Source organism: Podarcis muralis, chromosome 14 (assembly GCF_964188315.1).
Source record: "Podarcis muralis chromosome 14, rPodMur119.hap1.1, whole genome shotgun sequence".
Classification (NCBI taxonomy): domain Eukaryota; kingdom Metazoa; phylum Chordata; class Lepidosauria; order Squamata; family Lacertidae; genus Podarcis; species Podarcis muralis.
Genome location: NC_135668.1, coordinates 47,291,128 through 47,319,067, shown reverse-complemented (window position 1 = coordinate 47,319,067; position 27,940 = coordinate 47,291,128). Strand labels below are relative to the sequence as shown.

Sequence of the window (27,940 nt, the reverse complement as noted above, 5' to 3'; positions counted from 1 at the left end):
GAGGTTCGGGCATGGCCAAGTCCCTTCGTGCCAGCAATGGCAAGACACAGCCAGGAAGCACTTCAAACAGACCAATTCAGATTTTGTTTCTACAGCAGCAGAATGGTAACAGCTTGTCAGGCAAAACAGGAAAGCTTGTTCAGAGCTGCACCCCAAATTGGATTGTTGCAGACCCTTTTATACATGCAAGTAAACAAGAAAATTTTTCCTATAGTCTATCTGTTAACACGCCGCCGCCTTAGCTAACCACTAAGAACATCCCCCCACTAACCACATCCTATAGAAATCTTTTGCAGCAACAATAAATGCACAACAAGCAAGTTCTTGTTTTCAGCACATGACTTTAAGCTGTGTCACTGGAGTCAGATGCTGGAGTTTTTATTTAAGGCAACGAACATACACTTAGCAACAGTGTCACATAAAGAGTCACTTCTCTTTTTTGGTCATTGTCTGCAATGACTTAGTTGGATCGGAGACGAGTGGATAAAAACCCAGCCCTCCGCACACTGCAAAAGCAGTGCTACTTTGCTAAACAACCTCTCCTATTGTGCCTACTAGCTATTTTCCTCCTGTTTATAAAGACAAGTTGGATCCTTGTTCGTTTAAGCTTAAGCAGAGAAAAGTAGTTATGGATGCACCACGGAACATTAAGCAGTAATTTGGAGGGCAGGGGGACAAGAGACAAAATTAGCTCGTGCGACGGCATCCTTTAAGAGAGGTTAAGCTGGCTGACTTCACCGAGACTGCTGGTGCATAGCGACGGAGCGCTTTCTCTTCTGCATAAAAAGATCATCACCATCATTGCCGTAAGCATTTAAACTGTCCTTTCTCAGTGCAGAACACTTTGCATGCACAGTTAAAGTAATAAGAAAAGAAGAACCCTGCTGGATCAGACCAAAGACCCCATCGAGTCCAGAATCCTGTTCTCAGCTTGGACCACCAGAGTGCCATATGAAGCCCACAAGAGGACCTCAGTACAGCAGAAAAAGGTAAAGGTAAAGCAGAACCCTCCCCACTTGTGAACCCTAGCAACCTCCAGATTGGTGATTTTCTGCAAGTTTGTTCTGCAGTATATATATAGTACACAAAGGGATGTGAGTGGCACTGTGGTCTAAACCACTGAGCCTCTTGGACTTGTTGATCGGAAGGACAGCCGTTCAAATCTGCGCGATGGGGTGAGCTCCCGTTGCTCTGTCCCAGCTCCTACCAATCTAGCAGTTTGAAAGCATGCCAGTGCAAGTAGATAAATAGGTACCACTGCAGCTGGAAGGTAAACGGTGTTTCCGTGCGGTTTGGTCATGCTGAGCATATGACCCAGAAAGCTTTCTGTGGACAAACGTCGGCTCCCTTGGCCTGAAAGCGAGATGAGCGCCGCAACACCATAGTCGCCTTTGCCTGGACTTAACCGTCCAGGGGGTCCTTTACCTTTTTTTATATTTATAGTACATTAGTGGTAGATTTTACTGGATTGTCCACACATCATTCTGCTTTATTTCTGTAACTATCCAATCACTGAACGCCACTTTCAATTCCTTATTTGCATATGCGGACCTGAGTGAAAACTATCTACACCCTGCTGGCCCAGGGTGAGAACTTCAGTACATAACAAAAACCTTTTGAGATTTTGCAAAGCTCAACAATTTCTGTGTCCGGATTTTCACTTTTTGAAATATGGCAACCCGAGTAACGAAATTGTTTCATTTTTCTTGTAGTCAGCAGTAACACAAGCTTAAGAGAAAAACAAAGAAGAAAAAGCGCCCCAGATAGAAAACTCTTTCGCAGGAATGCCAGTGGATGGAATAGTGTCAATAGTACATTGTACTCAGTAGGGCTGACTTCTGAGTAGATACACATCAGATTTCCGGGTCAGGCTGTGCTTTAAAAATTCACTGTAACATTGTAGCCTGCTGTGGTTTGTACAAGCTAGAATCCAAGGTCAGCTTCTTATATTTACACAACAGAGAAAGGCAGCAGTAAAACCTGGAGAGGGATATTAATGGCAAAATCATAAGTCATAGATCATAAATTGTGGTTCCTTTCAGGAATTCTGATTTAGTCTGAAATTGCTTCTTCAAGGACCTATACCTTTGCTTGGACACAGGTAAAAGCGTTTTAATAAATTTTTAAAAATCAGCAAGCATTTGCCACTCGTTTAGGAGATGAAGCTCTGTTTCTATGCCCCTGCTGTGATAAGTTCTTAAAAAGCAAAAGTTAACAAATCTCTGAACTTGTTTACTATCCTCTGTGAACCAAGTAGATAAACTGCTTGCTTTTATTAGAGTGGCAGGTTATAAACTTGAGGACAAGGCTGAAAGTTTCAGGTCAAAATCCTGTGTACACTTATCTAAGAGTTAGCAGGAAGTGGGACTCACTTCTGAGTAAAACGCACATACGGTAGGATTGGTGCCGTAGATTTCAACTCCTACTTATTTACTTGATTACTTCTTTTTAGAGACAGTAAATTGGAATGATCAGGTAACAGAAAAGCAGAAAACAGAACATATATAGTGAATTGTTGCGATGGCTGCGAAGTTAATTTAGAACCCGAGGGTTGCAAAAAAAAGGGGGCAGAAGGTTGCAACAGATTATTATGCTAAATGGGATGTGTTTAATCTGTGTATGAGAGAGCAGGTCGCTTTGTTGGAAATGTCAAGAGGCGTAATTAAGATGTCAGGACAAGGTCTAAAACGGGCATGGAAATGTGCAGCTCCATTTTAAAAGTTTTGTTTTCATGAAAGAGAGCCGGCGGTGGTGGAGTGCTTAAAGAGTGTCAGACTAAGACCTGGGAGGGACCAGGGTTTGAATCCCCCACTTAGCTATGATGCTCACTGCATACCCTACAGCATTTCTCCAATTAAAATAGGGACGTCCTAAGGGAAAGTGGGACATTCTAGGATCAAATAAGAAACCTGGAAAGCTTCTGTAAATCCAGGGCTCTCCCCAGAAAATAGGGATACTTGGGAGGATATTATTGTTATTTATTCTGACTACCTCACAGGGTTGTCATGGGAATGAAATGAGGAGGGCGAAAACCACATAAGCCACTTTGAGCTCCTTAGTGGAACAGGTGAGATACAAATGCAAGAAATAAATAGAAGCTCTTTCACTTTTACCTTGAGAAAGATTTGTGGTGAACTTAAGCTTGTGCATACACACATACTTATTCCGGCTTTTGTTGTTGTTGTTTAGTCGTTTAGTCGTGTCCTCTGTCCTCCACTACTTCCCGCAGTTTGGTCAAACTCATGCTGGTAACCTCGAAAACACTATCCAACCATCTCGTCCTCTGTCGCCCCCTTCTCCTTGTGCCCTCCATCTTTCCCAGCATCAGTGTCTTCTCCAGGGAGTCTTCTCTTCTCATGAGGTGGCCAAAGTACTGGAGCCTCAGCTTCACGATCTGTCCTTCCAGTGAGCACTCAGGGCTGATTTCCTTAAGAATGGATGTGTTTGATCTTCTTGCAGTCCATGGGACTCTTTCCGGCTTGGCATTTTTCAAAGGGTTAGATTAGAATCAACCTCCTGCAATGCAGGAATCAATAGGTCCTATGTGTTCAGTTGGACTTACAGCTGTGTAAGTTTGCAAAGGACTACAGCCTTGTTGTTTAAAAAGAAACGACTTAACTTGTTGCCATGCTTTTTTAAAAAAAATAAATGTATCATAAAATCAAGTAAGGAATGCAGAGAAGCCAGTGTGTTTATCAGCAAAACAAGAGTGCTCTTTATCTGCCAAATTGTGTCCCATTAATCTCCAGGCCCATTTCACACGTTCCAGGTCAGGAAATTAAATTGGCCCCAAAGGATTGACGTGACTTTAAGTCGGTTCGCTTGAATAAATCTTTGCTCCTCTCTACCCCCTGGGCAACTGTAGCCACTGCCGGCCCTCTACTGTGGGCTTCTGCAATGCATACGTGTTCCCCACGTTCACACGTTACACGCGTATGAACAAGCCGAGGAAACCACGCGTCTCAGTCCCGCCCACCCCCGCTCCGAAGTAGATGCTGCTCTTTCGGGGCTGTCTCCCGCTCCAGATAAATTATAGCCTGCGCTCGCCGCTGATTGGCTAAGGCGCTTGAGCGAGGAGGAGGAGAAGGGCGTGGCAAGGCAGGATACGACCGCTCCTGATTGGCCGAGCGGACGTTCTCCCCAGGCAAGACGAGGCTCAGCAAATAGCCAACGCTTTTAGCGAGGCGAGGATAGGAGAAGGATTCCTCGGCTTCTGATTGGGCAGAGAGAATAATTGCTTGATGGTCTCCTTGCTTTAAGCGCCTGCGCGGTTTATTCCTCCGGTTGCTGCCGTTACCCCTCTTTTAGCGTCACACGTGCCTTAGAACGATGGCGCCGTGAGCGTTCCAACGACCTCCAACGGCAGACGCGGCGCGAGGCGAGAGAGAAAGAGAGCGCGGAGCCTCCGTTGAGCGCCTGCCGCGCCTGCGCAGACTGGTGAGTAAGTGGGGGAGGGGCGGTTTCTGTAGTTCTTTTGTTTATATCCCAACTTCTTTCGTCCAAGGAGCCCAAGGTGGCGTGCGTGGTTTCTTCTCCCTTATTCCCCGTGTTATAAACACTACAACCCTGTGAGGTAGGCTAGCCTGAGAGGGAGCGTCACACCCAGGGAGCTTGGTCGATAAATGAAATAATATGTAAGTTTGTTCTGGGTATAAGCTTTGTATAAGAACAAACTTAGTTGGTCTCCAAGGTGCTACTGGACAGTTTTTTAATTTTTTTCGACTGTGTCAGACCAACACAGCTACCTAACTGAATCTGAAATAATGTGTGTGTGTATATACATAAATATACATAATATACATATATACATAAACATATGCAAATATATTTCTAGGGAGGGAAAATACGCTTCAGGTGGTAATGGAAATAATTATCATTATTTATTACCCAACCCTTTACCATAAGATCCTGGTTACGTGTCTTAAGTATGCAATGTACTCAGGTTTTTTTAGTATTTGCTGCTAATTATTGTCATTCACAATAATTGGCATAAGACTCTTAAATGTGTAATATGTAGATTGGGGCCAGGTGGGAAATGGTTGCTCCAGGAAGACGGGAATAACCCCCCCCCCCCCCCGAAATTGAAATAGACAATATTTTATATTTTTATTAATTGAATTTATTTAACACCCTATACCCTGAGGCCTCAGGGCAGTTCACAGAACAAAATCAAAACATAAAACCACAGAATCTATAATCGAAATAAAAGCAACAACCCAGTGCCACCCCCCGTATTTAAGACCTTCATTTAGCTTCCGTGAATATACAGTTAGATATAAAAGGTTTAAAACTCGACAGATTGTGGATCCGTTCAGATAATGCGTAGGTAAATAGGTGGCGATGTTCCTGTGTCTACTGCATGCATTACGTTTAATGTTTGTTTATTGCAGGGGACTCTGCAATAAAACTGGCAGTGATCTGGGGGGTTCAGATCAAAGTCGTTGAGCTTTTTTTAGGAAGGAAAGCCCCGTTTTTATGGGGCCCAGGACAGAGCTTCTTTGGTGGGAGCCAGGAATCTATTACAGGCATCCAGTGATCTACCTGTTGGACGTGCCTGGTTTATTCCATTTATATCCTACCTTTCCCCCCTCAAGGTGGCATGCGCAGAGTTATGGGTGATCATATCACAACACTCATTGTTTGTAAATAGTGTGGTATAGCCAGTCTATGCTTCCTTGCATGTACCGTTCACTTGGCCAGAACATGCACATTCCATTCCATTAGCTCTTTGATCAACACAGCTCGTTATTAGTTCATCACAGTGGCGTAGCGTGGGTTGTCAGCACCCGGGGCAAGGCAAGTAATTTGCGCCCCCTAACCCATGGATTTGCGCCCCCTAATCCGTGGATTTTCCCTAACCCCAGATGTTGCGCCCGGTGCGGCCGGCCCCCCCTGCACCCCCCACGCTACGCCACTGGTTCATCAACAGCATCCATTTTGTGGTGGCGGTCTTCAGCCATTTTAGGTCCATTCAAATAATACCATTCATTACAAAAGTAAGGCCTGGCAGCTTCTGGATAGACCACATCAGTTTATTTACAGGAGGTGATAATGAAATGCCTGTGTTTGATAGATAAGAATGATATTATTCTTAGGATATTTTGCTTGAGCAAAAAGGCAAAAATTCAGATTATTTCTTAATGGCCAAGATGTTATTTGAGAGAATTCACATTGACATTTTTAAAAACACACACACGTAATATCATTTATTTTTAGCACTATAGAGACCAAGTTGGAATTGAATGAGATTGACGTAGCTCGCAGAACCTGGAGACAGCTATTAAAGGATGTGTATTGCAGGTGGGAGAGATCTGGAGCAGGTATTGGGAATATGAATACCAGATGACCTGTGGGGGTCAGGTTACCCCAGTTTCAAGTACCATTTAACAACCTGGCCTTTGCTTTGGTTTTATAGGGAGATCCTCACTTTATTTATTCAGACATTTGCAACACACACAGGTGCCTGTATTGTTTTATCACATTCCTCAAATATATTGTATAAACTACAGATGCTAGGATAGTGAACTGGTGTCGTTAATTTACTAATATGTATGCTCCCAAAGAGGGACGCGGGTGGAGCTGTGGGTAAAAGCCTCAGCGCCTAGGGCTTGCTGATCGAAAGGTCGGCGGTTCGAATCCCCGCAGCAGGGTGCGCTCCCGTTGCGCGGTCCCAGCGCCTGCCAACCTAGCAGTTCGAAAGCACCCCCGGGTGCAAGTAGATAAATAGGGACCGCTTACTGGCGGGAAGGTAAACGGCGTTTCCGTGTGCGGCTCTGGCTCGCCAGATGCAGCGATGTCACGCTGGCCACGTGACCCGGAAGTGTCTCCGGACAGCGCTGGCCCCCGGCCTCTTGAGTGAGATGGGCGTACAACCCTAGAGTCTGTCAAGACTGGCCCGTACGGGCAGGGGTACCTTTACCTTTTATCCTCCCAAAGGAGCCTGGAGTGGCAAGCAACAAGTGATAAAACAATACAAATGCCTTTAAAATAATTGCAGCACAGGTGCAGACTGTCAGGATTTAGTCAAGTAAGTCCTGTACAGTGGTACCTAAGGTTACATACGCTTCAGGTTACATACGCTTCAGGTTACATACTCTTCAGGTTACAGAATCCGCTAACCAGAAATACTGCTTCAGGTTAAGAACTTTGCTTCAGGATAAGAACAGAAATCGTGCTCCGGCAACGCGGCAGCAGCAGGAGGCCCCATTAGCTAAAGTGGTGCTTCAGGTTAAGTACGGACCTCCGGAACGAATTAAGTCCTTAACCTGAGGTACCACTGTAATTGAAATTGGTAGGGCTATGTTTCTAATTCGGCCTTTTCTTCTTGGGAGTAGTTTGGGGGAGCATGAGGAAGCAAGTACTGGTTTTGGGAAAATCTAGGGCCCAAAGGAATTTAATAATAATTATTATTTTTATTTTTACCCCGCCCTCCCCAGCCAAGGCCGGACTCAGGGCGGCTAACAAGCAATAATAAAAACAAGTTGAATGAATACAACTTAAAAACAAGATTAAAATACAACAATTAAAATATTGAAACATTAAAATGCAGCCTCATCAAAATTATTCTCAGCTGCTTGGGTTTTAATAGCCCTATGAAGTTCTCAAGGTCACACCCATTCTTAATTGGTGATAACTTGCAGCTGGGCTTGTTTCCAGCTATCATCTCCTGAGTAGTTCTGGAAGAGTCATAAGTCCCGCCCCCCACTTTTGGATTGGTGGGGGAATAAAGATGGGCTGTCCCCTTTTCAACATGATATAGAACATATTTCGCCTTGCAATTTGTTGGCCTGTTGCCTGGTCACTAAATTGGGACGTGCCAAGCCCGTCTCTCGGGGAGCAGGCACTGCCAGCATTGTTAAAAGAAGTGCATGGTAAGTTTAACTAGTGAAGTCTTGATTATTATTATTTTATTGTGTGGTGGTTCTGTAATTCCAATGTTTAAAACTTCTAATTTGTCTTATTTTGTGGAAATTCTACCTGTGCATTGGAGTAGAGCAGTGGTTCACAAAGTAGGTGATGCGCCGCGCCCCGCGGTATGACCTAGGTAGGTGTAAATGACACTGAAAAGCTGAAAAAATTGTCCAGTACCACCTTAGAGACCAACTAAGTATGTTCTGGGTATAAGCTTTCATGTGCACTCACGCTTCTTCAGACAGGTAAAATGGATTAATCCGTTCCAGACTTTTAAAAACAACCCCTAAAACAACAATTTAACATGAATTTTACTATCTAATGAGACCACTGATCCATAAAATGAAAGCAATAATTGATGTACTGTACTATAAAATAAGTAAGACAGTATTGTAGATGATAAAAAATATATATCTTACTTGCACTGGTGATAGTCATTGTTTGGATGGGGGGCTTTTATCCATTTCCACAGTCACAATCAGTCAGTAGCTGAACTGGCTTCCACACAGTTACAAAAACAAATTGACCAAAAAAGCCTCAAAAACAAAAACGCAAAATAAATAGCAAAAACAAAAGCGCCAAACTTAATCCGTTCCGGAAGTCCGTTTGACTTCCGAAATGTTCAAAAACCAAGGCGCAGCTTCTGATTGGTGCAGGCGCCCCAGAAACAATAACCAACGACCACATCAGATGTTCGGCTTCCGAAAAATGTTCAAAAGCCGGGACACTTATGTCCGGGTTTTCGGCATTTGGGAACTAAGGCGTTTGAGAACCAAGGTGCCACTGTAATCCTTTTTATAGGGTAGGGTAGGTTAAGGGGCACTGGGGGTGAGTTTATAAACCAAGGAGTCAGAGGCCTCTAGGAGTTTGGGAGCCACTGGATTACAGGATCTGTGTGGCTGTTCCCCGATAGTTTTCTCTTGCTGTAAAAATCTGTGAATTCATGGAAAAAGACTGTGGTCCTAAATTCAGTGTTCTAGATTGCTGAGGCTTCTGGTATAGAGACTTCTTTTTATTTCTTTTATTAGGGATGTGCAAGCAGGATAAGTACTAAGGCACATTCCAGTTCCTGAGAAGCCCTGGTTGCTAAAGTTTTGAAATTGTACCCCTACTGGTCTATAAGTCTGGGTGGTGGCAGTATTTATCTATTGACTAAGTGGGCATTGGGACCCATATCTTTATATCTCACAAGTGGGGATTTGAACCCTCATCTCCCAGTTCCTAGTTCCACACTCGAATCACTGCACCACACTGGCTTCCTAGAGGAGTACTGCTATGGGGTTACACTTATCAATTAAGCAGGTAAATAAATAAATTTACTTTTGCTGGTTCTGTGCTGTGGAACGCTGTTCCACCAGAGACTTAGTAAGCATCCTAGCTGTTGACTTTCAGGCATCTCTTAAAGTCCTTTTGATGTCAACAGGCCCTTGCTGCTGCTTTGATTTTTGATTAGCCAGTCACCTTAATGGTTATCTGTAGTTTTATTTTTTAACATGGGGTAGTATGTTTTTACATTGTGCACCACCTTTATATTTTATGATATAGCAGTGTGGAGAAATAAAGATTTGAATGGCAGCCACCACCAGAGAGCCAGAATTGTTTGAGAATTATCCTGGTTGTGGTGAACATTTATACTTTTTTTGTTTGTTTGTTTGTTTGTTTGTTTGTTTACTTAATGGTAAAGGCCTCTAGGAGAGTGTACAGGAGGGGTTGGGCAGCCTAGTTAGTCTCCTACATGTTTTGGGACTTCCATAAGCATACCGGAAAATGGATTGTACAGTGGTACCTCGCGAGACAGAAAACCTGCAAGACGAAAGGGTTTTCCGTTTTTGAGTTGCTTCGCAAGACAATTTTCCCTATGGGCTTGCTTCACATGACGGAAACGTCTTGCAAGTTTGTTTCCTTTTTCTTAAAACCGTTAATACAGTTGCGACTTGACTTCGAGGAGCAACTCATAGCACGCGGTGTGCGTCTCCGTAGGAGCAAGAACGCGTGAAGGCGGGTTCTGAGGAAGAGGGAGCTTTGTTTCGGCGAAAAATAGCAAGGCGCGCACACTTCCCTCCCCACAACTCCCAGTTAGGGAGGCCAGGCTCCAGGGCTCTTCGGACGGGGCTCCTTCCTTCTCCCCCCCCCCCCAGCGCCCCGGCGGTGACAAGAGCGCCTGCCCGGGCCCTCCGGTGCTTGCCCTGCGAGGGGCGCCCCCTACCTGCATCTCCGCGCTTTCCAACCCCGCGACGTCGACGGCTGCGGCAAGTTTGCCTCTCGGTGTGTGTGTGTGCGCGAGTGTGTGTTCTCCTCGCCCCGCTCGAGTTAGTCCTGGCGCAGCGCAGGCCGCAGGTGAGTCGCCCTTTGGCAGCGCGGAAGGCGCCGGGCGAGGCAAGGTCAGCTTGGGAGCCACCGGGGACGCGCCCCCGCGCTCCTCTCCAACGGGCTGGATGCGCCCCTCTCCGCTCGCGCACTTTTGGCTGGCTGGCCGCAGGAACAGGGGCAATAGGCATTCACCGTCGCTGACGCTCCCTCCCTCCTGCCCGCGGCGGGCGGCTGGCTGGCTGGGGCTGGATGCGCCGCTCGCGCGCTTCTGGCTGGCTGGCCGGCTGCAGCAGCAACAGGGGCAATAGGCATCCACCATCGCTGACCCTCCCTCCCTCCCTCCTGCCCGCAGCCGGCGGGGCTGGCTGGCTGGGGCTGGATGCGCCCCTCTCCGCTCGCGCTCTCTCGCTTTCTTTCGGGCTGCTGCTGCAGAAGGGATTTTGCACCAGACAACTTTTAGGCCGGTAGGAGTTTTGACTACCGCGGCGACAGCAGCAGCAAGACGGCGCCGACTGTAGTGCAAAGGGTCGGAGCAAGGTGAGCCGAACCGATCCCAGGCGCTCAGGTAGCAACCTCCGCCCCGCCTCCCCCCACGCCCCGTGCCCGCCTCTCCCTCCCTCCCAAGCACCCCCCTTTTTTGAGGTTTTTGAAGACTTTGGTGATTTTTGAAGCTTTTCCAAAACTTTCCTGACACCGTGCTTCGCAAGACAAAAAAAATTGCAAGACGAAAAAACTCGCGGAACGAATTAATTTCGTCTTGCGAGGCACCACTGTAACTCGAAGTGTAGTTGGCCTGGCGCTATTAATCCTTCATATCACTGTTAAATGAAGGCTGTTAGAAAAACAGACAACCCCTCTTTCTGCCTCAGGCCTGACAGTTGCTTATATTTGCCCGACCTGAATTCCTAACGGAAGCCTCTCCTAGCTGCCGAGCTTGCATGGCAGAGGCATGGGCCTCCCTTGTTTAGAGATAACGCGGCTGTAATATATTGGGAGGACTCCAGGATTAAATGCATTTTAGGCATGCAGCCCAAACCGTGGGATCTTAATGTCTGGTGTGATTAATTTGGCAATTGGATTTTGCAATTGCGCCTAATGCATATAAACCTCTAGAATTTGACCCAGAATTTGAGCCTCAACACAAACCAGGAACAGCAATGCTGTTGGATTGGCTAGACTGGGGTCTTTCTCTTGGCTTTTGTCTCTGGAGCTCCTGGAAGCTGAATCGAAGCGGGTGCCATCTGTTCTCTGGGTATGATGTTGTACTTCTGCATAGGTTGCCTGCTGTTTAATAAACCTTAGACTTTCTCACCACTTGTGTGTCTTGCGTTTGCTTTTGAACCCCTGAAGAAAAAGAACCCCCTTGCCTTTGACAAGACATTAGGCCAAGTATTGGCTAAGAGCATGGTGGGAATTGTAATTCAACAACATCCGACAGGCACTCAGTTGGGGAATTGTTGGCAAAGTGGATTTATGGGCAGAGAGGGATATGTGCCCTCTCCAGATGCCTTCTTGTAGAGTTGTATCAGTTCTCTTTCGTGTGGCCTGAATTCCCATTCCCAATTACTTGGTCTGTTCAACCCACAAGCTGAAGTCAATATTAACATACGAAACACAGAAGCCACCAAATGAATTGCCAAATAAGGGAGTCCACTTCTCAAGATGCTGGTAACTTAATGGTGACTTAGTTTTTCTTAGCGTACCAATGTGTTACCTTCAGGGTACCTTCAGGGGATTTCTATAAAAGAGACGTAATAGGAATGTTGGTATAATGCAAACAGTGGGTTAAATTACACAGTTCTTGGGCTCATGTCTTGAGGAGCACCCACCCCCCCAAAAGTCTGGATGTTCAGAGATAAGGTGCCAGGTGCACTGAGTTACCATAGCAACACCATCAGGGTTGAGTGTATGACTTGCTGAGTCATTCATCCTCCCATTGTTTCAGGAAAAATAGAGACAGATCTAATAATTTCAAGAGCACTGCTTTCATGATGTCCTGTTTGCATGTCGGGATTTTGCATAGCAGCATTAGCTAGCATGGTGACGATGTATCTCTGTGTATATATATGTATCTTCAGAGACCAGAAGAACTGTTTATAGTAGGCAGTAGTGTTTAGATTTGTCTTGTGTCGGAGACAAGAAACATTTTGTTACTTTGAACTGCCTTGGAGAGGAGCTTTCCCCTTAACTGGGGACTCTGGAAGAAGCTGTTTTGCAGGAGAAGGATATCTCTGAAGACTCTGCTGCGGCTCTGCATGCTCTGAGGTGTGGTGAACTACCAAGTGACTCCCACAAGTAACCAACAAGGAACACCTGCAAAACATAGTATTAATTCCGTATATACAGTGGTACCTCGGTCTAAAAACAGTCCTGTTAACGAACAATTCAGGCAACGCACTCCACAAGACCGGAAGTAGGTGTTCTGGCTAGCGAACTTTGCCCCGGAAGACAGAAGCCGACCGGTGGTGGGAGGCCTCACTGGGGTAAGCACACCTCAGTTTAAGAACACTTTCGGTGTAAGAATGGACTTCTGGAACGAATTAAGTTCGGAAACGGAGGTACCACTGTATAAACATCCATCAAATAGCTCCAAACTTTAAAAAAACCCAACCAAGATAAATGTCCAAAGAGGCAAGTTAAAGCATAAGTGGTAACCATGATTTGTTCTTGGCATACTGCTCATGGTTTGAGGAAACTAGCATGAGCCTGGGTTCAGATGTAATGGCAAGTTTCCAGTTATGGGCACCTTGGTTTTAAGAAGCATATTGATGAGCTGAAACGCTTGTGGAGGATGGTGTGAGAAATGAGGATGTTTCTTTTTCACATAAGCCACAAAGTGCCCAATTCTTACAAGGGCAACCAAGATGATCAAGGGTCTGGATAGCAAGCCTTACAAGGAACGGTTGAGGGAATTTGGGTATGTCTAGCCTGGGAAAAGGAGACTGAGAAGGAGATATGATAGCCCTCTTCAAATACCGAAAAGGCTGTTGAATGAAACATTGGAGCAAGCTTGTTTTCTCCTGCTTCAGAGAGTAGGACCCGTAATAATGGCTTCAAGTTACAAGAAAGGAGATTCCGACTAAACATCAGGAAGAACTTTTTGACAGTAAGACTTTTTCAACAGTGGAACGGACTTGGGAAGTTGCAGACTCTGCTTCCTTGGAGGTTTTTAAGCAGAGGTTGGATGGCCATTTGTCATGAATGCTTTAGCCGAGATTCCTGCATTCCAAGGGGTTGTGTATTAGATGACCCTTGGAGTCGCTTGCAACTCTACAGTTCTGTGATTAATAATAGTGTGTGGTGTGCACACAGGCCTCTGATATATTGAACTGACTGCATTTAAATCTGGTGTAGGTTTAAATTAAATGTAGGTTAACTGATTCAAACTTTAATTAGCATCTTAAGGAAAATAATGTTTGATCTCGACTCATAAGATGTAATTATTGTGTTTTAGGGTGCAAGAAATTAATCCAAACATGGATGTCAAAAAGCCCTGGCGTGCCAAAAAGACGATGACTCCAAGCGCCCGAAAGCAAGTGAAGATGCTGCGTGAAATGAAGGCTGTCCAAGCAGCAGAAAAAATGGCAAATAGTACCTCCGTTGTGTATAATCATGTTCATTTAAAAAGGGCTGAAACAAGTGGCTTAAGTCAGAACTCTCTGAAAGAACCTAACCTTCAACCGAAATCAAAGGAAACTCTGTTGCACCCTCCAACATTAAGGGAGCCCGTAACCAATTTAGTTGTTAATTCTGAAATGAAGGCTGTCCAAGCAGCAGAAAAATTGGCAAATAGTACCTCCGTTGTGGATAATCATGTCCACTTAAAAAGGGCTGAAACAAGTGGCTTAAGTCAGAACTCTCTGAAAGAACCTAACCTTCAACCGAAATCAAAGGAAACTCTGTTGCACCCTCCAACATTAAGGGAGCCCGTAACCAATTTAGTTGTTAATTCTGAAATCAGTATTTATAACAGTAGTCGTGAAGGATCCCAAGATCTTCCCTACAAGGTTTGCACTGAAGACTCTGATTTGGAGCAATTTCTGAATGCTGGAGCCTTACAGGATCTACTGTATTATTACCTTCAAAAAGAACCCAGTTCCTCATCACATAAGCCGGTGGAAGTACACTTGAACTCTGAGCCGCTTGCCCAGCTTTCTGGCCAATCGGAACATGAGCTTTCAGTGACTTCTCCTATGCGCAAGATCCCTGCCTTAGAAAAGGTAACCGAAATAAAAGATGAACCACTTGTTAAGCAAACCATGCCAGTATTGGAACAGGAAGGCGACAGATTCCAGTTGCTTGAGAAAAATACTAATTCTTCAGTACGGCCAGGTAATCATTTTTTTAAGTTATTGTTTTTACAATCATTAAGATAGTGTATCCTCTCAGGGCAATGTAGAGTAAATGTAACCAAAAGAGCTAAACACAAAGAACGGTAGATAAATTTGAAATTTGGGGGGGGGGGGTGGAATACAAAATACTCATAACAGAGACTCATTCATCCAGCTGGGAGAATCATTAGAACAAAAATGTCTTTGGTTGTTCCAGAAGGTGCAGATAATGGACGCCTGTCTTATCTCATTACGGATATAGGGCTAGGTGATATATCATCCAAAACCGGCTTGAAGTCCATATTGTGATACTGGCTTCATAGTTTTTGACCTGACAATACATTATGCATCACGGTGTGTGCGCTATGGAAAAATCAGTGTGGGGAAAACCACGAAGGCTGCCTTGTGTCACCATAACCACTTCCTGTCCACAATGCTCACTATTCACATGGAATACAGCTCAAGAAATCGTTGCTTAAGCTTTAGAAGACCAGATTTTGTTGCTAAATGGTGGCCACTTGCGAAATTTCCCTCCTGTTGCCTCTTTCCAAGAGTGAGTGTGATGCTAGTTTGAGGCGGTTGCAGAAGACACTGTGCAGTTCATTTTAATCAAGTGAAATGACACAGTTGCTTAACTTCAGAGTGTTGGCGTGACTGAGATCACAGTACCATTTCAGGCCCCGTTCATTTCTGCAGAAACTAGAAAACTGCAGCCTTCTTTAAAGTTTGAACCCTTCTTACATAACTCTGCTCCAAAGCTTTCACGGGGGTGGGTAGGTGTATAACTTACTGCAAAAGTTGCCTACTTCTTCAAAAACTAGAGCGAAAAACTTATTGCAGTACTGATTCGGCTTCACAAAAATCTGTTGCAGTGCATTGCTGATGTGATAATAGTGGTTAGATTGTCCGATTAGGACCTGTGAGACCAGACTTTAAAGCTCACTGGGTCACTTGGGTCAGTTGCTGTCCCTCGGCTTAACCTACATAGTGTTGTTATGAGGATAAAATGGGGAGGGGGAGAACCATGTACTCCTTGGACAGAAAAAGTGGTATATAAATGTTGTATTGGTAGTAGCAATGTTTTCCGGATTTCTTAGGGAATCCCTTCTGTCTCCTCAAAGATGGGGCTCCGAGGAAAAGGAGAATTTCAGAAACTAATGAAGGCATCTTTTCCAAATGCATCAAGAAATCCGATGAAGCCAGAAAGGTTGGCGACAAAAGCTCCGAGAAAAGACATATTGCATTGGAACAGGTGAGTTGCCTTGTATGAGAAGTCACTGCAGTTGTGCTGAAATAATGAAATTAAAGCAGGGTTGAGAATGGAAAACTGTTTTGGGTGTGTGGCTTGTGCTGTTCTGGTCATCCTAAGTGTGCTCTTGGGCTGATTTTTTTTAAAAAAATGGCGGGACTGAAATGTCTTGATAGTTTTGAGTTGTTCATTTCAGCCTTACGTAACTGCTGCTATTTTTGTTTCGATAGCTCACTTCAAGCCCTCCTGGGGCTGGACAAGTCCAAAGGTGGCAGTGATGTTGCTGTGTAAATTGGGGTTGGGACTCTCCCACCAAACGTAAGCTTTGCATCAGGGCTGCCTTCCCAGTTCTAGTCCTGGATGCAGCCACTTCCCTCCGTTTCTAGCTTGTTCCGTTCTGAAGGCTCATAATGAGTAACAAATGATTTTTATTTATTAACTAAAACTCTTTAATCAAAGCTTTATTTTGCTGTCTGATCCAGGGGCTACCAAGTATTTCTAGTAGGCATTACTATTATTACTATTAATTGAATTTATTCCCTGCCCTTCACCATCAGGTCCCACACAATTAAGAATAGTTAAAGCACATTACAGTCACAAGAATGTGGTGGGTTCTGAAAACGCACATCTCCAGTAAAGAGGTGTGTTTTCATTTGCCCAAAGCAAAGTTGTTATCACTGAACTATGGCCCTTTCCCACTGAAATGCACAGGGAAATGCTGTAGTCCAGTTCAGAATGTGCCTTTCTGCATTGTATGCTTTTCTCTGTATTTCTGTTCCTCTTATTCTTTTGCTTTTCAGTTAACCAAAGCAGCACCATCAGTAATAAGCAAAGAGGGCACATAGCTCTCCTAGACCCCAGTAACAGAGCTTATAGGCTGATACCATGTCAATTAGAGCCTGACCAAAGCCAGTGGAAGATGATTCACAACTTGATAAGATAAAGGGAGTTTTAGGTAAACAACTCCAAATATGGGATGTCCAGTTGGAAGGCCAGGTAAAGAGTCCATGAATATTGCAGAGATAAGGGCACGAGAGCATGTATTCTGAATGCTATATAGATGCCTTGAATTATGTACAGTGGTACCTTAGTTCTTAATCCATTCCAAAACCAAAGCATTCCAAAGCCAAGGCGTGCTTTCCCATAGAAAGTAATATAAAACAGATAGATCCATAAAATGAAAACAATAATCGATGTACTGTACCATAAAATAAGAAAGTATTATAGATAAAAATACTGTAAACTTAAAAAAAATCTTACTTGCACTGATGATAGTCATTGTCTGGAGGGCCTACAAGATAGAGCTGTTCCGCCTGGCCTTTGGTTTGGACTCAGTCTGACCCTTATGTTTTCCCTCCCCTTACGGTTTTGATCTATGGTCTACTTTTAAAACGAGGCTGCATTTTAAATTGCATTTTAACCTGTATTTTAAATTGGTCCCCCCCCCCATTATGTTTTTATTGTAATTTTACTAGTGTTAGCCGCCCTGAGCCCAGCTCTGGCCGGGGAGGGCGGGGTATAAATAAAATTAATTTATTATTATCCATTTCTGCAGTCACACAATCAATCAATCAGCTGAACTGGGTTCCACACAGTCACAAAAGCAAATGAACCGAAAAAGCCTCAAAAACGCAAAATAAATAGCAAAACCAGAACTGCCAAATACAATGGTACCTTGGTTCTTTAACTTAATCCATTCTGGAAGTCCATTTGACTTCCGAAATGTTCAAAAACCAAGGCTCAGCTTCTGATTGGTGCAGGCACCCCGGAAACAATAGCTGACAGCCGCACCGGACGTTCGGCTTCCAAAAAACATTTGAAAACTGGGACTTCCAACACGCCTTTCCCTTGACTGGGAAAGGACCAGGCGTAATTTTCAGTGCTTCTTTTTAAAGGGTAACAGTGCTTGGGTATACGCTGTTGTTGACATTGGACTGTACATTAAGAACTCTGCCTCTACCTGATCCTGGACAAGAATTTCTCCAGTTATTTGGGGGGGACGGGGACAGCTGCATCTACACCCTCCTGTGTGGCAGAGGAGGGTGTCTATTCATACAGAAGTCCTTAGCCCAAATCCAAATAGCTGCTTGAGGCATCTGCGTTTTAGCCTCTTCAATTACATGGTGTGGAACACGCTTTCAGCAGAGATTTTGCAGGTACCCTTGCTTTTGACTTTCAGACATATTTAAGCTGGCAGGCCTTTATCACAGTTTTAAGTTTGTTTGTTTGTTTGTTTGTTTGATCAGCCAGTCTCACCTTAATGATTATCTGCAGCTTTATTTTTAATTTTTTTTTAATTGTGTTTGTTTTATGCTAAGGATGATGTGATGCTAATGAACCGCTTCAGTTAATCAAAATCCACAAGGACTTTTGCACATGACTTTGGGCAGGCAGCTTGACCTGGATTTACGTACGCATCATTTTTTAAAAAAAGTATTCCATGTATTCAAGCAACCCGGGTGCATGGAGTTTGTTGCATGGCTCTTTGGATCCCGGCCTGGGTGCATGTTGGATGCCCGTGAAGCTGTGGTTCGGGGTGAGCAATGGAAGGTGTTGCAGGAAAAAGTTTTATTTGTGTTGGCCTTGTTGCTTACTGCCATGCAAAAGGTGCTGTGCGTTGAGTCAGAGCTTTTAAAACTTCCCACTTTCTAAGAATTTCTTGATTTAAAGGGTGCATGCTTATATGTGTTGTCCCCCACCCCCCACCCCAATTGTAGGTCAAATGCTTCATTCAAAGTCAGCTGGACAAGACAGTGAAAACCTTGGATCACAGACTCGAACTTCTAAAGCAAAGAATCGACCACACGCAGTGCCTCCGGAAGCATGAAGCGATAGCTATTAAAATTGTAGTAAGGCAATGTTCCATTTTAAAAGCCTTGTCTGTCAGTCATGGTTTAATACATTAAAATTATAGGACACAAACTTGTACATATGCACAAGCAGGTTTTTAATTTTACTTTACTGGAGCCTGTCGTGTCTCTAAGAGGCTGGCATCAGAAGCTGGTGTTATCAGGCATTTGCCAAGGCCCATATCCCGACGAGAGGTTCTTCGATAACCTCTGGCTCTGCTTTTCCTCCCTGCTGTCACTGCCTGTCCCTCTGCCTTCTCTGACCATTCAGTGGCAGGAGCAAGGCAGAAGAGGAGGGAACATCTTGCCAAGGGCCCCTGCAAAACCTGGAGCCAGCACGTTATATATCTGTATATAGAAATATGGCCCATAAGTCACGTGTTGTAGAGATCCCACTGCTGGCTGCTGCTAGACTTGTCAGTTTAACCCATGGTGTACAAATGTCTGACACCTTGCATGCAGCTGACACCCTCTACTTGGCATGTTAAAGTGGCACAGGAAAGGGTGCTGGCCTGGCAGGGTGGCTGAGGGATGGAAAGAGGACTTAAGGGGGAGGGAGTTTTAGGAGTGGGCAGTTCAGGAGCAGAGGGTTAAAGAAGTAAGGCAGAGAAGGGAGCAGTAAGTCAGGGAAGCAACACTAAGGAGGAATGGAGAGCAAGGTGTGCAAATAAAGCTTTTTGTATGGCAAAGAGGGTAGCAGAGTCTCTTTGTGGTTGCCAGAAAAGGGGTGAGAGGAAGGGATGATAGACTTGCAGTTGGCGCAAGCAGTTTGGTGGTGGGATTCCTTTTCAGACACTAGGAAAAGGGGAAGTAGCAACTCGGACATTCCGTCAGATTTGTTAGAAGCCATTGGTCATTGCAAAAACACAAAAGGTGTTAGAAGTACATCCTTGAGCCTACTAGCCAAACCCTTAGCTCCAGATATTTAGAGTTGCTTCAGTGCAACTGTGAATGTTGCTCCCCTTGTTCTAAAGTTTTTCTGCAGGCCAATGCAAGCTCTTCTCTCTCTTTCTCTTTCTCTTGCAGAAGAAAATCTCTAGGCTTGACAGACGCATTGATGCTGTAATAACAAGCCAGAAGAGAGAATCATCTAGAAAAGTAAGGCCCTGCATGCTACAGCACTATATTATACTACAACACTCCGTCATTGACAGAAACAACTATTACTAAGCCATTTGCCCAGTGTCTTAATTCCCTTGATCTCAGAAACTGCTGCAGTGCTTCAAGGTGGCCAGTGCAACACAGTCATATGCACGCACTGTAATACCACATGTGTTTGAGTATGACTGGTTAGGTGTGCAGAAGGGAATCTCATGTGGCCCCTTCTGCCTACCTCCAAAATCGGCGAGAGGAGAAGATTTTGTGGCTCGTGCATATTGTGCAATGGATTCTGCGCCTTTAAAAAGTAGTTCTGGCTTCACTTCCTAACAGAGTGCCTGACAGGCCACTGCAGAGAGGTTGGAATTTTAAAATGTGAAGGGGTTGAGTTGCCTTCTAGGGAAACTAGCAGTGCAGTAGATGACAACAACAAAGCCTTTATTTATTTTTTGTGGTGGGGTAAGGCTTTATCTTTCCATCTTTAGACACCAGGTTTTAAGAACAGTGGAGAGCAGCTCCTGTGTCTGCTTTCACAGCCGCAGTTCCCAATGTTCTTCACAGACAAACTGAATGAAGCAGTGGTCTGTGGGGACCCATGATCTGATGGGTTTAAGTCAAAAGTTTCAGGTGAGCATCAGGAAAAACTTCTTGACAGTGGGACCCAGATGTTTACTGATGGGGAACAGAAATAAACTTTAGTCAGCATGTGAGAGAACACAACAGTTACACCGGCTTTAATATTAGCAAGAAGGAGATGCTTCCTTTATGAAGGAGCCTGATTATTCATACTGGAATATGTGGAATAGCACAGTGTACAAGTTATTTTTTTCCTCTTTCCTTCCCAGGCCCTCCCTACAAGACCACCTTTGCAAATTGAAATAATAAATTGCCCCAGCCCTCAGCATGGCAATGCAAACAGCATGCCAGCACCGTCAAAAGAGAAGCCATCCAATCTTAACAAAGCTATCCCTAAAAACACAGAAAGGTAAGTCCCCCCACCAGCATGGCAGCTGGCCTTGTTCATTTGCTGCATGCTTGGGAAGTGCAAGTATTGGTCCATGAAAAGCAGGCTTACATTGCTGCTCTCTGCATTTAGCAACACACGTGCTATAACGCCTACTTCCCCCATTATTCATTTCACAAGTAAGACTTTGTTGCCTTAAGTGGAGGGGCTGGGTTCTTTTACATTTCTGCACAATCTATTTTGCATTCTTTTTTTAATCAGCTCCGAAGACATTATATGCCTTTCTGGGGGGAAAGAAAGCTCAGACGTGGGAACAGTGAATCCTACAGGTACATGAAACTAAATTCTCCTTTCCCCTATTTTAAAAAACTTTTCAACAGTATGAGTCTTGTTTCACAGCTGATTATTAGGTTATGTGTTATACATGCACACCACCGGCAAAGGACAATTAGCATGGTTCGAGAGGCAGAATAATACTCTTTCATAGAATTGTAGAGTTACATGGTACTTGTAAGAGTGTTAAGTCCCATTGATTGCCTCGCCAACTGCATTAATCCTTTGACTCAGCTTGGCTGTCAAACTTGGCGGGCAGCTCCTGAGCAAAATTGCAGATTCATTTGGACATAATTTGATGCCAGAGTTTGGCAATACGTGATTGAGGTCAGAAAGAAGACACGTCATGGTACATCTGCAAAACCAGATGCCTTCATCTGCCCCACCTGCAGTAAAGCTCGTTTCTCCTATATTGGTCTCTACAGACAAAGCAGGCACTGTAGCTCTCCAACGGTTTGACTTTATCCCGGATGGTGCACTCTTCCATTGTTGCAAATCTGATTTCCCATTCCACATCCAGTTTAGCAGATTGGTGAAGGCTCTGTGGCAAGGCCGCCTGGAAGAATTCTATCTTTATGATTTCTATATAACCATATATCGAAATGATGATTTTTATATATCCATGTATCCTAATGATGCTTAAATCACTAAGGCTTCAGTAGGGCTAGAAGTGCCTAAATCTCAGGAATCCAAAGTTTCCCTTTGGCCTACTTCTCTCTGCCCTGCTATTGTGCTTGAAGGAAACAATAAATCTGATGTGTTGGCATTTCCGATAGGGAACCTTCCCCAGATTGTTTCTCATGCTCATGAGATGGAGGGTGAGATGGAGGAAACGGGAAAGAGAAGTCGGCCACAGAATGCAATGTTCTAGCCAATAAAAGATGGCAGGGTTACTCAAGCTTCAACGGTCAAATATGTTTCTTTTTCTCTTTATAGCTGAAAATTAGGGTAAAGGGCATCATGATGCACAATATTGGAAAAGCAGAACTATTTTCTACATGGGCATAGGAAGGGCTTTGCCCCGCTCATTGGCTTGATTTTGCTGCAATATGTAATGCCTAACGCTGTTTGTAATCAGGTATATAAGCCCAAGGCTCTCGGGTACCGAGGCTCTGGAAAGTATTCCACTGGGTCTTTATTGCTCAGCAATAAACTTTGCCTTCTTTTTCTCCACTGCTGTGTCTGTCGATTCTTGGACACATTTGAGTGGCCAACAGGTATTCCTTTATATGCTTGCAACAGCTCCTGCAGAGGGAAGCCATGATCTTTTGTCAGACGAGTTCAAGCGTTTTAAAATTTTCACTTCTTTCAAATTCCCTTAGGTGTTCAGCAGAAAGAAACTTCTGTAAATGCCTCTACTTCAGCTGAAACTCCATGCAGCTCTAAGGTCAGCTTTAACATCTCTTCCCCCACCCCACCCCGTCCATAGAATTGTAGAGTGGGAAGAGACCCCAAGGGTCATCTAGTCCCCCCAAAGGTCCACCCCCTTCCAAGGTAGTCCATTCCACGTTCAAACAGCTCTTGCCATCAGAAATGACTTCCTAGTCAGAATCTCTGTTCTTGTAATTCAAAACCATTGGTTTGGCACCTGCCCTCGGAGAAGCAGAAAATAAGTTTGCTCCATATACCAAGTATTCTTTAAGATTCTCTTCTCTGGTGCAACTAGGATTTTATTCCTTTCCCCCATCCTATAATGAACGGATTTGAATGATGAATGACTTTAAAGTGTGTTTCGGGGGGGGTTAAGCGCATTAAATAAATGTGTCATCCACATCATCTGTGGCTGTGACATTTTGGGCCTTGCCACATGATCAAAGTGTGCCCAGTTATACTGAATTTGGGGACCCCCTTAAGAGATGGAACCCTCCAAATCTTGCTCTGCAAGGTAAATTGGCCTGGCCTCATTTGAAACACTTGCCTGCCCATCTGCGCCAGCTTCAGTCCCAAAGGAATTTACAGTAGGCGAACGTTACCATGGGAATCTTGATCAGTGGCAATGTACTACCTTAAATCTAGAATATGAACAGCTTGTTTTATCATAGAATCATACAGTTTGGTTTGCTTTAGGAACATATAGTAGGAAGTATGCTGGAACGGTTCGGCAAGTTGCTTTCCAACGGCTTACAGAAGTACAGTGGTGCCCCGCAAGACAAATGCCTCGCAAGATGAAAAACCCGCTAGACGAAAGGGTTTTCCGTTTTTGAGTTGCTTCGCAAGACTATTTTCCCTATGGGCTTGCTTCGCAAGACGAAAACGTCTTGCGAGTCTTGCAATTTTTTTCCGCTTTCCCCCCCTTTTTTCTAAGCCGCTAAGCCGCTAATAGCCTTTTAGCCGTTAATAGCGCTAATCCGCTAAGCCGCTAATAGGGTTGCTTCGCAAGGCGAAAAAACCGCTAGACGAAGAGACTCGCGGAACAGATTATTTTCGTCTTGCGAGGCACCACTGTAAGCTGTTCCTATGCCCTCACCCCAGTCTCCATTCATCCTCCATCCAAGCAAGCGGGAGCCATGATCAGAGTTCAAGGACCTACACCAGCCAGGCGAAAACATTTGAGCGGGAGCACAGAGGGAGAGGCCTGGGGAAAATGTCTGAGAGCCAAACAACACTGGAGGGAAGCATTCAGCCATCAGGCTCCCCAGTCCTATTAAAGACCAGGACCAATCCTGAGAAACTTCTAACTAGTTTTCGGCAGGGACGAGCCCCTTGTCCCAATTTTTGGCGGCACATTTTTAAAATTAGTTGTAGTACAGTGGTACCTTGGTTCTCAAACGCCTTGGTACCCAAGCAACTTGGAACCCAAACACTGCAAACCCGGAAGTAAGTCTTCCAGTTCATAAACTTTCTTCAGAAGCCAAACATGCTCCGTTTTAAGTGTTACGCTTCCGTTTGGAGTGTTACGCTGCGGTCTGTCTGTTTTTGCTATTTATTTTGCATTTTTGTGGTGTGTGTGTGGGGGGGGGGGGAACCCTGTTCAGCTACTGATGGATTGTGTGACTGCAGTACATTGTTTATTGCTTTCGTTTTATGGATCCATGGTCTCGTTAGACAGTAAAATTCGTGTTAAATTGCTGTTTTAGGAGTTGTTTTTAAAAGTCCGGAACAGATTAATCTGTTCTGCATTACTTTCTATGGGAAAGTGTGCCTTGGTTTTGGAACACTTTGGTTTTGGAACAGACTTCTGGAACAGATTAAGTTTGAGAATCAAGGTACCACTGTACTTTATTAGCCACCATGGCTAGTAGCCATTGGTGCAACGTTCCAGTGTCAGAATACCAACTGCTGGGAATTGCAGGTGGGCAGCTGGAGGCAGCAATGTTCTGAATGTTCTGTGGTTTGCTAGAAACCACAGGGGGGGGTGCATTTGTGCTCAGGCCCTGCTTGAGAATTTTCTACATGTGTTTGGTTGGTCGCTGTGTGAGAACAGGATGCTGGACTAGGTGAGCCTTTGGCTTGATCCAGCAGTCTCTGCTGAGGTTCTTATGCTTAAATGATTTGAATTCTCTTAATTGCAGGACCCATTATTTATTGATTTGACTGATGAAGGAGATGACAGCAACAAAGGTGAGGAAAGTGCATGCTTTCATATCCATGTTAATGTATTGGCGATGTTTGAAATGTATAAATGACTTTTCCACACGCAGTGCCCAGAACTAAATGGGAAATGTAAAACTACATAAGCAATATCTTGTGGAGCAGCAGTATAGCCCTGCATTTAATTGATACATACATACTTTAGTTTTCTGGTGAGTTGAAGCTGTTGCTGTGGTGGAATGTGACTGGCACTATTGGTTTCCTGCCTTTGTTGTTGTTGCTGCAATGGTGGACTTGAACATACAGCTGATTCTGCTAAGGAGTAAAAATTTATTATTTGTACTGCACCCTTCTGACGCGGGTGGCGCTGTGGTCTAAACCACTGAGCCTCTTGGGCTTGCCGATCAGAAGGTTGGCGGTTTGAATCCCTGCGACAGGGTGAGCTCCCGCAGTTCAAAAGCACGTCAAAGTGCAAGTAGATAAATAGGTACCGCTCCGGCGGGAAGGTAAAACAGTGTTTCCGTGCGCTGCTCTGGTTCACCAGAAGCGGCTTAGTCATGCTGGCCACATGACCCGGAAGATGTTCACCGGCTCCCTTGGCCAGTAAAGTGAGATCAACGCCGCAACCTCAGAGTCGTTTGCTACTGGACCTAGCGATCAAGGGTCCCTTTACCTTTACTTTATCTGACTGGGTTGCCCCAGCCACTCTGGGCAGCTTCCAATATAAATAAAAACACAGTGAAACATCAAACATTAAAAAGTTTCCCAGTACAGGGCTGCCTTCAGACATCTAAGATTGTATAGTTATTTATCTCCCTGACATCTGACGGGAGGGCATCCTACAGACTGGGTGCCACTACTGAGAAGGCCCTCTTGTCTGGTTCCCTGTAAGCTGTCAGTGAGGGAACTGCCAGAAGACCCTCGGAGCTGGACCTCAGGGTCCGAGCTGAACAATGCGGGTGGAGACACTCCTTCAGGTACACAGGGCTGAGGCCCATGTATGTTATACAGCTGGCTGGGGGCTGATGGGAGTTGTAGTCAGACAACACCTGGAGGGCAGCAAGTTGAGGACAGCTGCTGTATATGCTTGGTGCCAGCAATATTTAAAATGCTTCATTTTGTAGGAGTTGGCAAAGAAAAAGAGAAAAGTATTGCAAAGAAAACCAATTTTTTTATATATAACATTTTATTGATTTTCCAAAAATAACAAAAATAAAAAACAATGCCAAAACAAAACAAATTTACTTCCCTCTAATCCCTTCCTTGGTTCTCTTAAGATACTGCATGTCCATTGTTAAATTTGTAACATATTTAAATCACCTATTATCCATTCATCATAAATTACAAGTAATCTTAAAACCCTGCTAATGTATTAACCTGTGTACTAACCTGTGTACATCACAACTGTATACAGTGGTACCTCTGGTTACGTACGTAATTCATTCCGGAGGTCTGTTCTTAACATGAAGCACCACCTTAGCTAATGGGGCCTCCTGCTGCTGCCGCGCCGCCGCTGCGCGATTTCTGTTCTCATCCTGAAGCAAAGTTCTTAACCCGAGGTACTATTTCTGGGTTAGCGGAGTCTGTAACCTGAAGCATCTGTAACCTGAGCTACCACTGTATATGCAATAAACATCTTCCATTCTTCCTTAAATTCATTATTATCTCTTCCTCTTAATTTCATTGTCAATTTTGCCATTTCAGCGTATTCCATTAGTTTAATTTGCCAGTCTTCTTTAGATGGGACACCTTCTTCTTCCCAAGATTGTGCTACTAAGAAAACCGATTCACCCGTAGAAAGCCTGGTCCTAAATCATCCTCAGCCTGTGCTGCAAACATCAAATGAGGTAGCTAAGTGATTTATTTATTCATTCATTCATTCTTAAGGGTATTTGGGGTGTAAAGGGAGGAGTAGTACCTCCAGTGGGGGGCATGTTGTACTCCTTCTGGTTTGTTCAGGGTCGTTTGTGCTGTAGATGGAAGTGAGGGGCAGATGGGGTTTGTCAGCCTGCGAAGGAAAACTCTGATCCTAAACCTCCGCTGCCTTGTGGGGTATCTTCGGGGGAAGAAAAGGCTAAGGAGTAAACCCTTCATAAATCTGGAGTGGAGTCCCTAAGACAGTTGGATGGTGCTTTGTATGCCTCCTTCCAGCAACTCCTGCAGCCAACGTTTTGCTCTGTTGTCCTGGACAACATCAGTGAGGCTAAGAGGGGGGATCTTGTCGTCTGAGCAGCCCAGGACCTCCATGCACACTGCTCAGGCTTGTGCACTGTGCAGGGTCACTTTGATGCTGTTAACGCAGCATTAACAAAATGGGAGGCAGTGGTTGTGTTTGAATGGTCTCTGCAGCCACAGCAGGCGCTGTGATTCTCCAGCAGTTTGACTTCACCCCTGAAGATGCACTCCATTGTCTCTCGAGATAGACTGGTGCCAGCGATATTAATTCTGAATGGCACTAATGCCTTTTCCCCAGCCCTGGTGGTGCCCATGAGTCTCAGAGGATAGCCTGAAGGCATCTGAAGCAGTCCCACTTTACTCCCAGGTAGGTGTGCATAGAATGGGGAAGGATGAGAGCTCCGTGGGAGAGCATCTCCTTTGCATGTACAGTGGTACCTCAGGTTACAGACGCTTCAGGTTACAGACTCCGCTAACCCAGAAATAGTACCTTGGGTTAAGAACTTTGCTTCAGGATGAGAACAGAAATTGTGTGGCGGCAGCAACAGGAGGCCCCATTAGCTAAAGTGGTAGCTCAGGTTAAGAACAGTTTCAGGTTATGAACGGACCTCCAGAACGAATTAAGTTCTTAACCCGAGGTACCACTGTAGATGGATTGGTCCCAGTCTCTGGAAGTGCGATTCAGGCGGCAGCAGCATCCCTGTGGCAGAGCATCCACTTCACATGCAAAAGTTTCCAAGTTCAGTCGCTGGCATCTCCAGTTAAGAGTTGGGTAGCGAGTGATGGGAAAGATCATGCACTGATTGTTTCCTATTTAATAAAATATATGGACCTCTTCTCAGTTTGTAAAATCTCAAAGGGTTCACAGTATATACAACATTTGCTAAAATTACTTCAAAACTTAAGGACCCTGCTGAATTAGGCCAATGACCCATCTAGTACAGTGGCCAGCCAGGCGCTTGTGCAAAACCCACATGCAGATGGGATCACAAAAGCACACGGCCCACCTGCGATCCAGTGGCACTTCTTTCTTCCTCCGGGCTACACTTTCAGAAATAAAAATTTGCTCGCACGACACCAAAATTTTAATTGAAAAGAAATGCATTGGAAAGAACAACTAGGATTGTCTTCAGTATATCACTTGATGCTCTTGGTTCTCATTTTGAAAAGATACCTTTCCACGTTCTGT

The 27,940-nt window shown here is 44.7% G+C and overlaps 1 protein-coding gene across 6 annotated transcripts in view; it reads left to right on the top strand.

The window, feature by feature from the left end:
• The first annotated feature begins 436 nt into the window (after positions 1-436).
• The window catches only part of ATF7IP2 (activating transcription factor 7 interacting protein 2), a 32,493-nt gene continuing 4,989 nt past the window's right edge, over positions 437-27,940 (top strand). Inside the window, exons 1-11 of one of the 6 annotated variants that reach the window (XR_013390602.1) lie at positions 437-989; positions 13,676-14,553; positions 15,674-15,804; positions 18,519-18,650; positions 19,677-19,748; positions 20,594-20,733; positions 20,974-21,041; positions 22,368-22,432; positions 24,558-24,606; positions 26,281-26,423; positions 27,050-27,118. Coding sequence is in view for 5 of the 6 variants with exons in the window: in XM_028707168.2 (XP_028563001.2) it covers positions 952-989; positions 13,676-14,553; positions 15,674-15,804; positions 18,519-18,650; positions 19,677-19,748; positions 20,594-20,733; positions 20,974-21,041; positions 22,368-22,432; positions 24,558-24,606; positions 26,281-26,423 (1,716 nt within the window). In the remaining variant the exon portion in view is untranslated. Of the gene's footprint in view, positions 990-3,987; positions 4,438-4,458; positions 4,574-13,675; positions 14,554-15,673; positions 15,805-18,518; positions 18,651-19,676; positions 19,749-20,593; positions 20,734-20,973; positions 21,042-22,367; positions 22,433-24,557; positions 24,607-26,280; positions 26,424-27,049; positions 27,119-27,940 lie in introns of those variants that run through there. The other 5 variants (XM_028707170.2, XM_028707168.2, XM_077918643.1 and 2 more) reach the window with 5 other exon arrangements.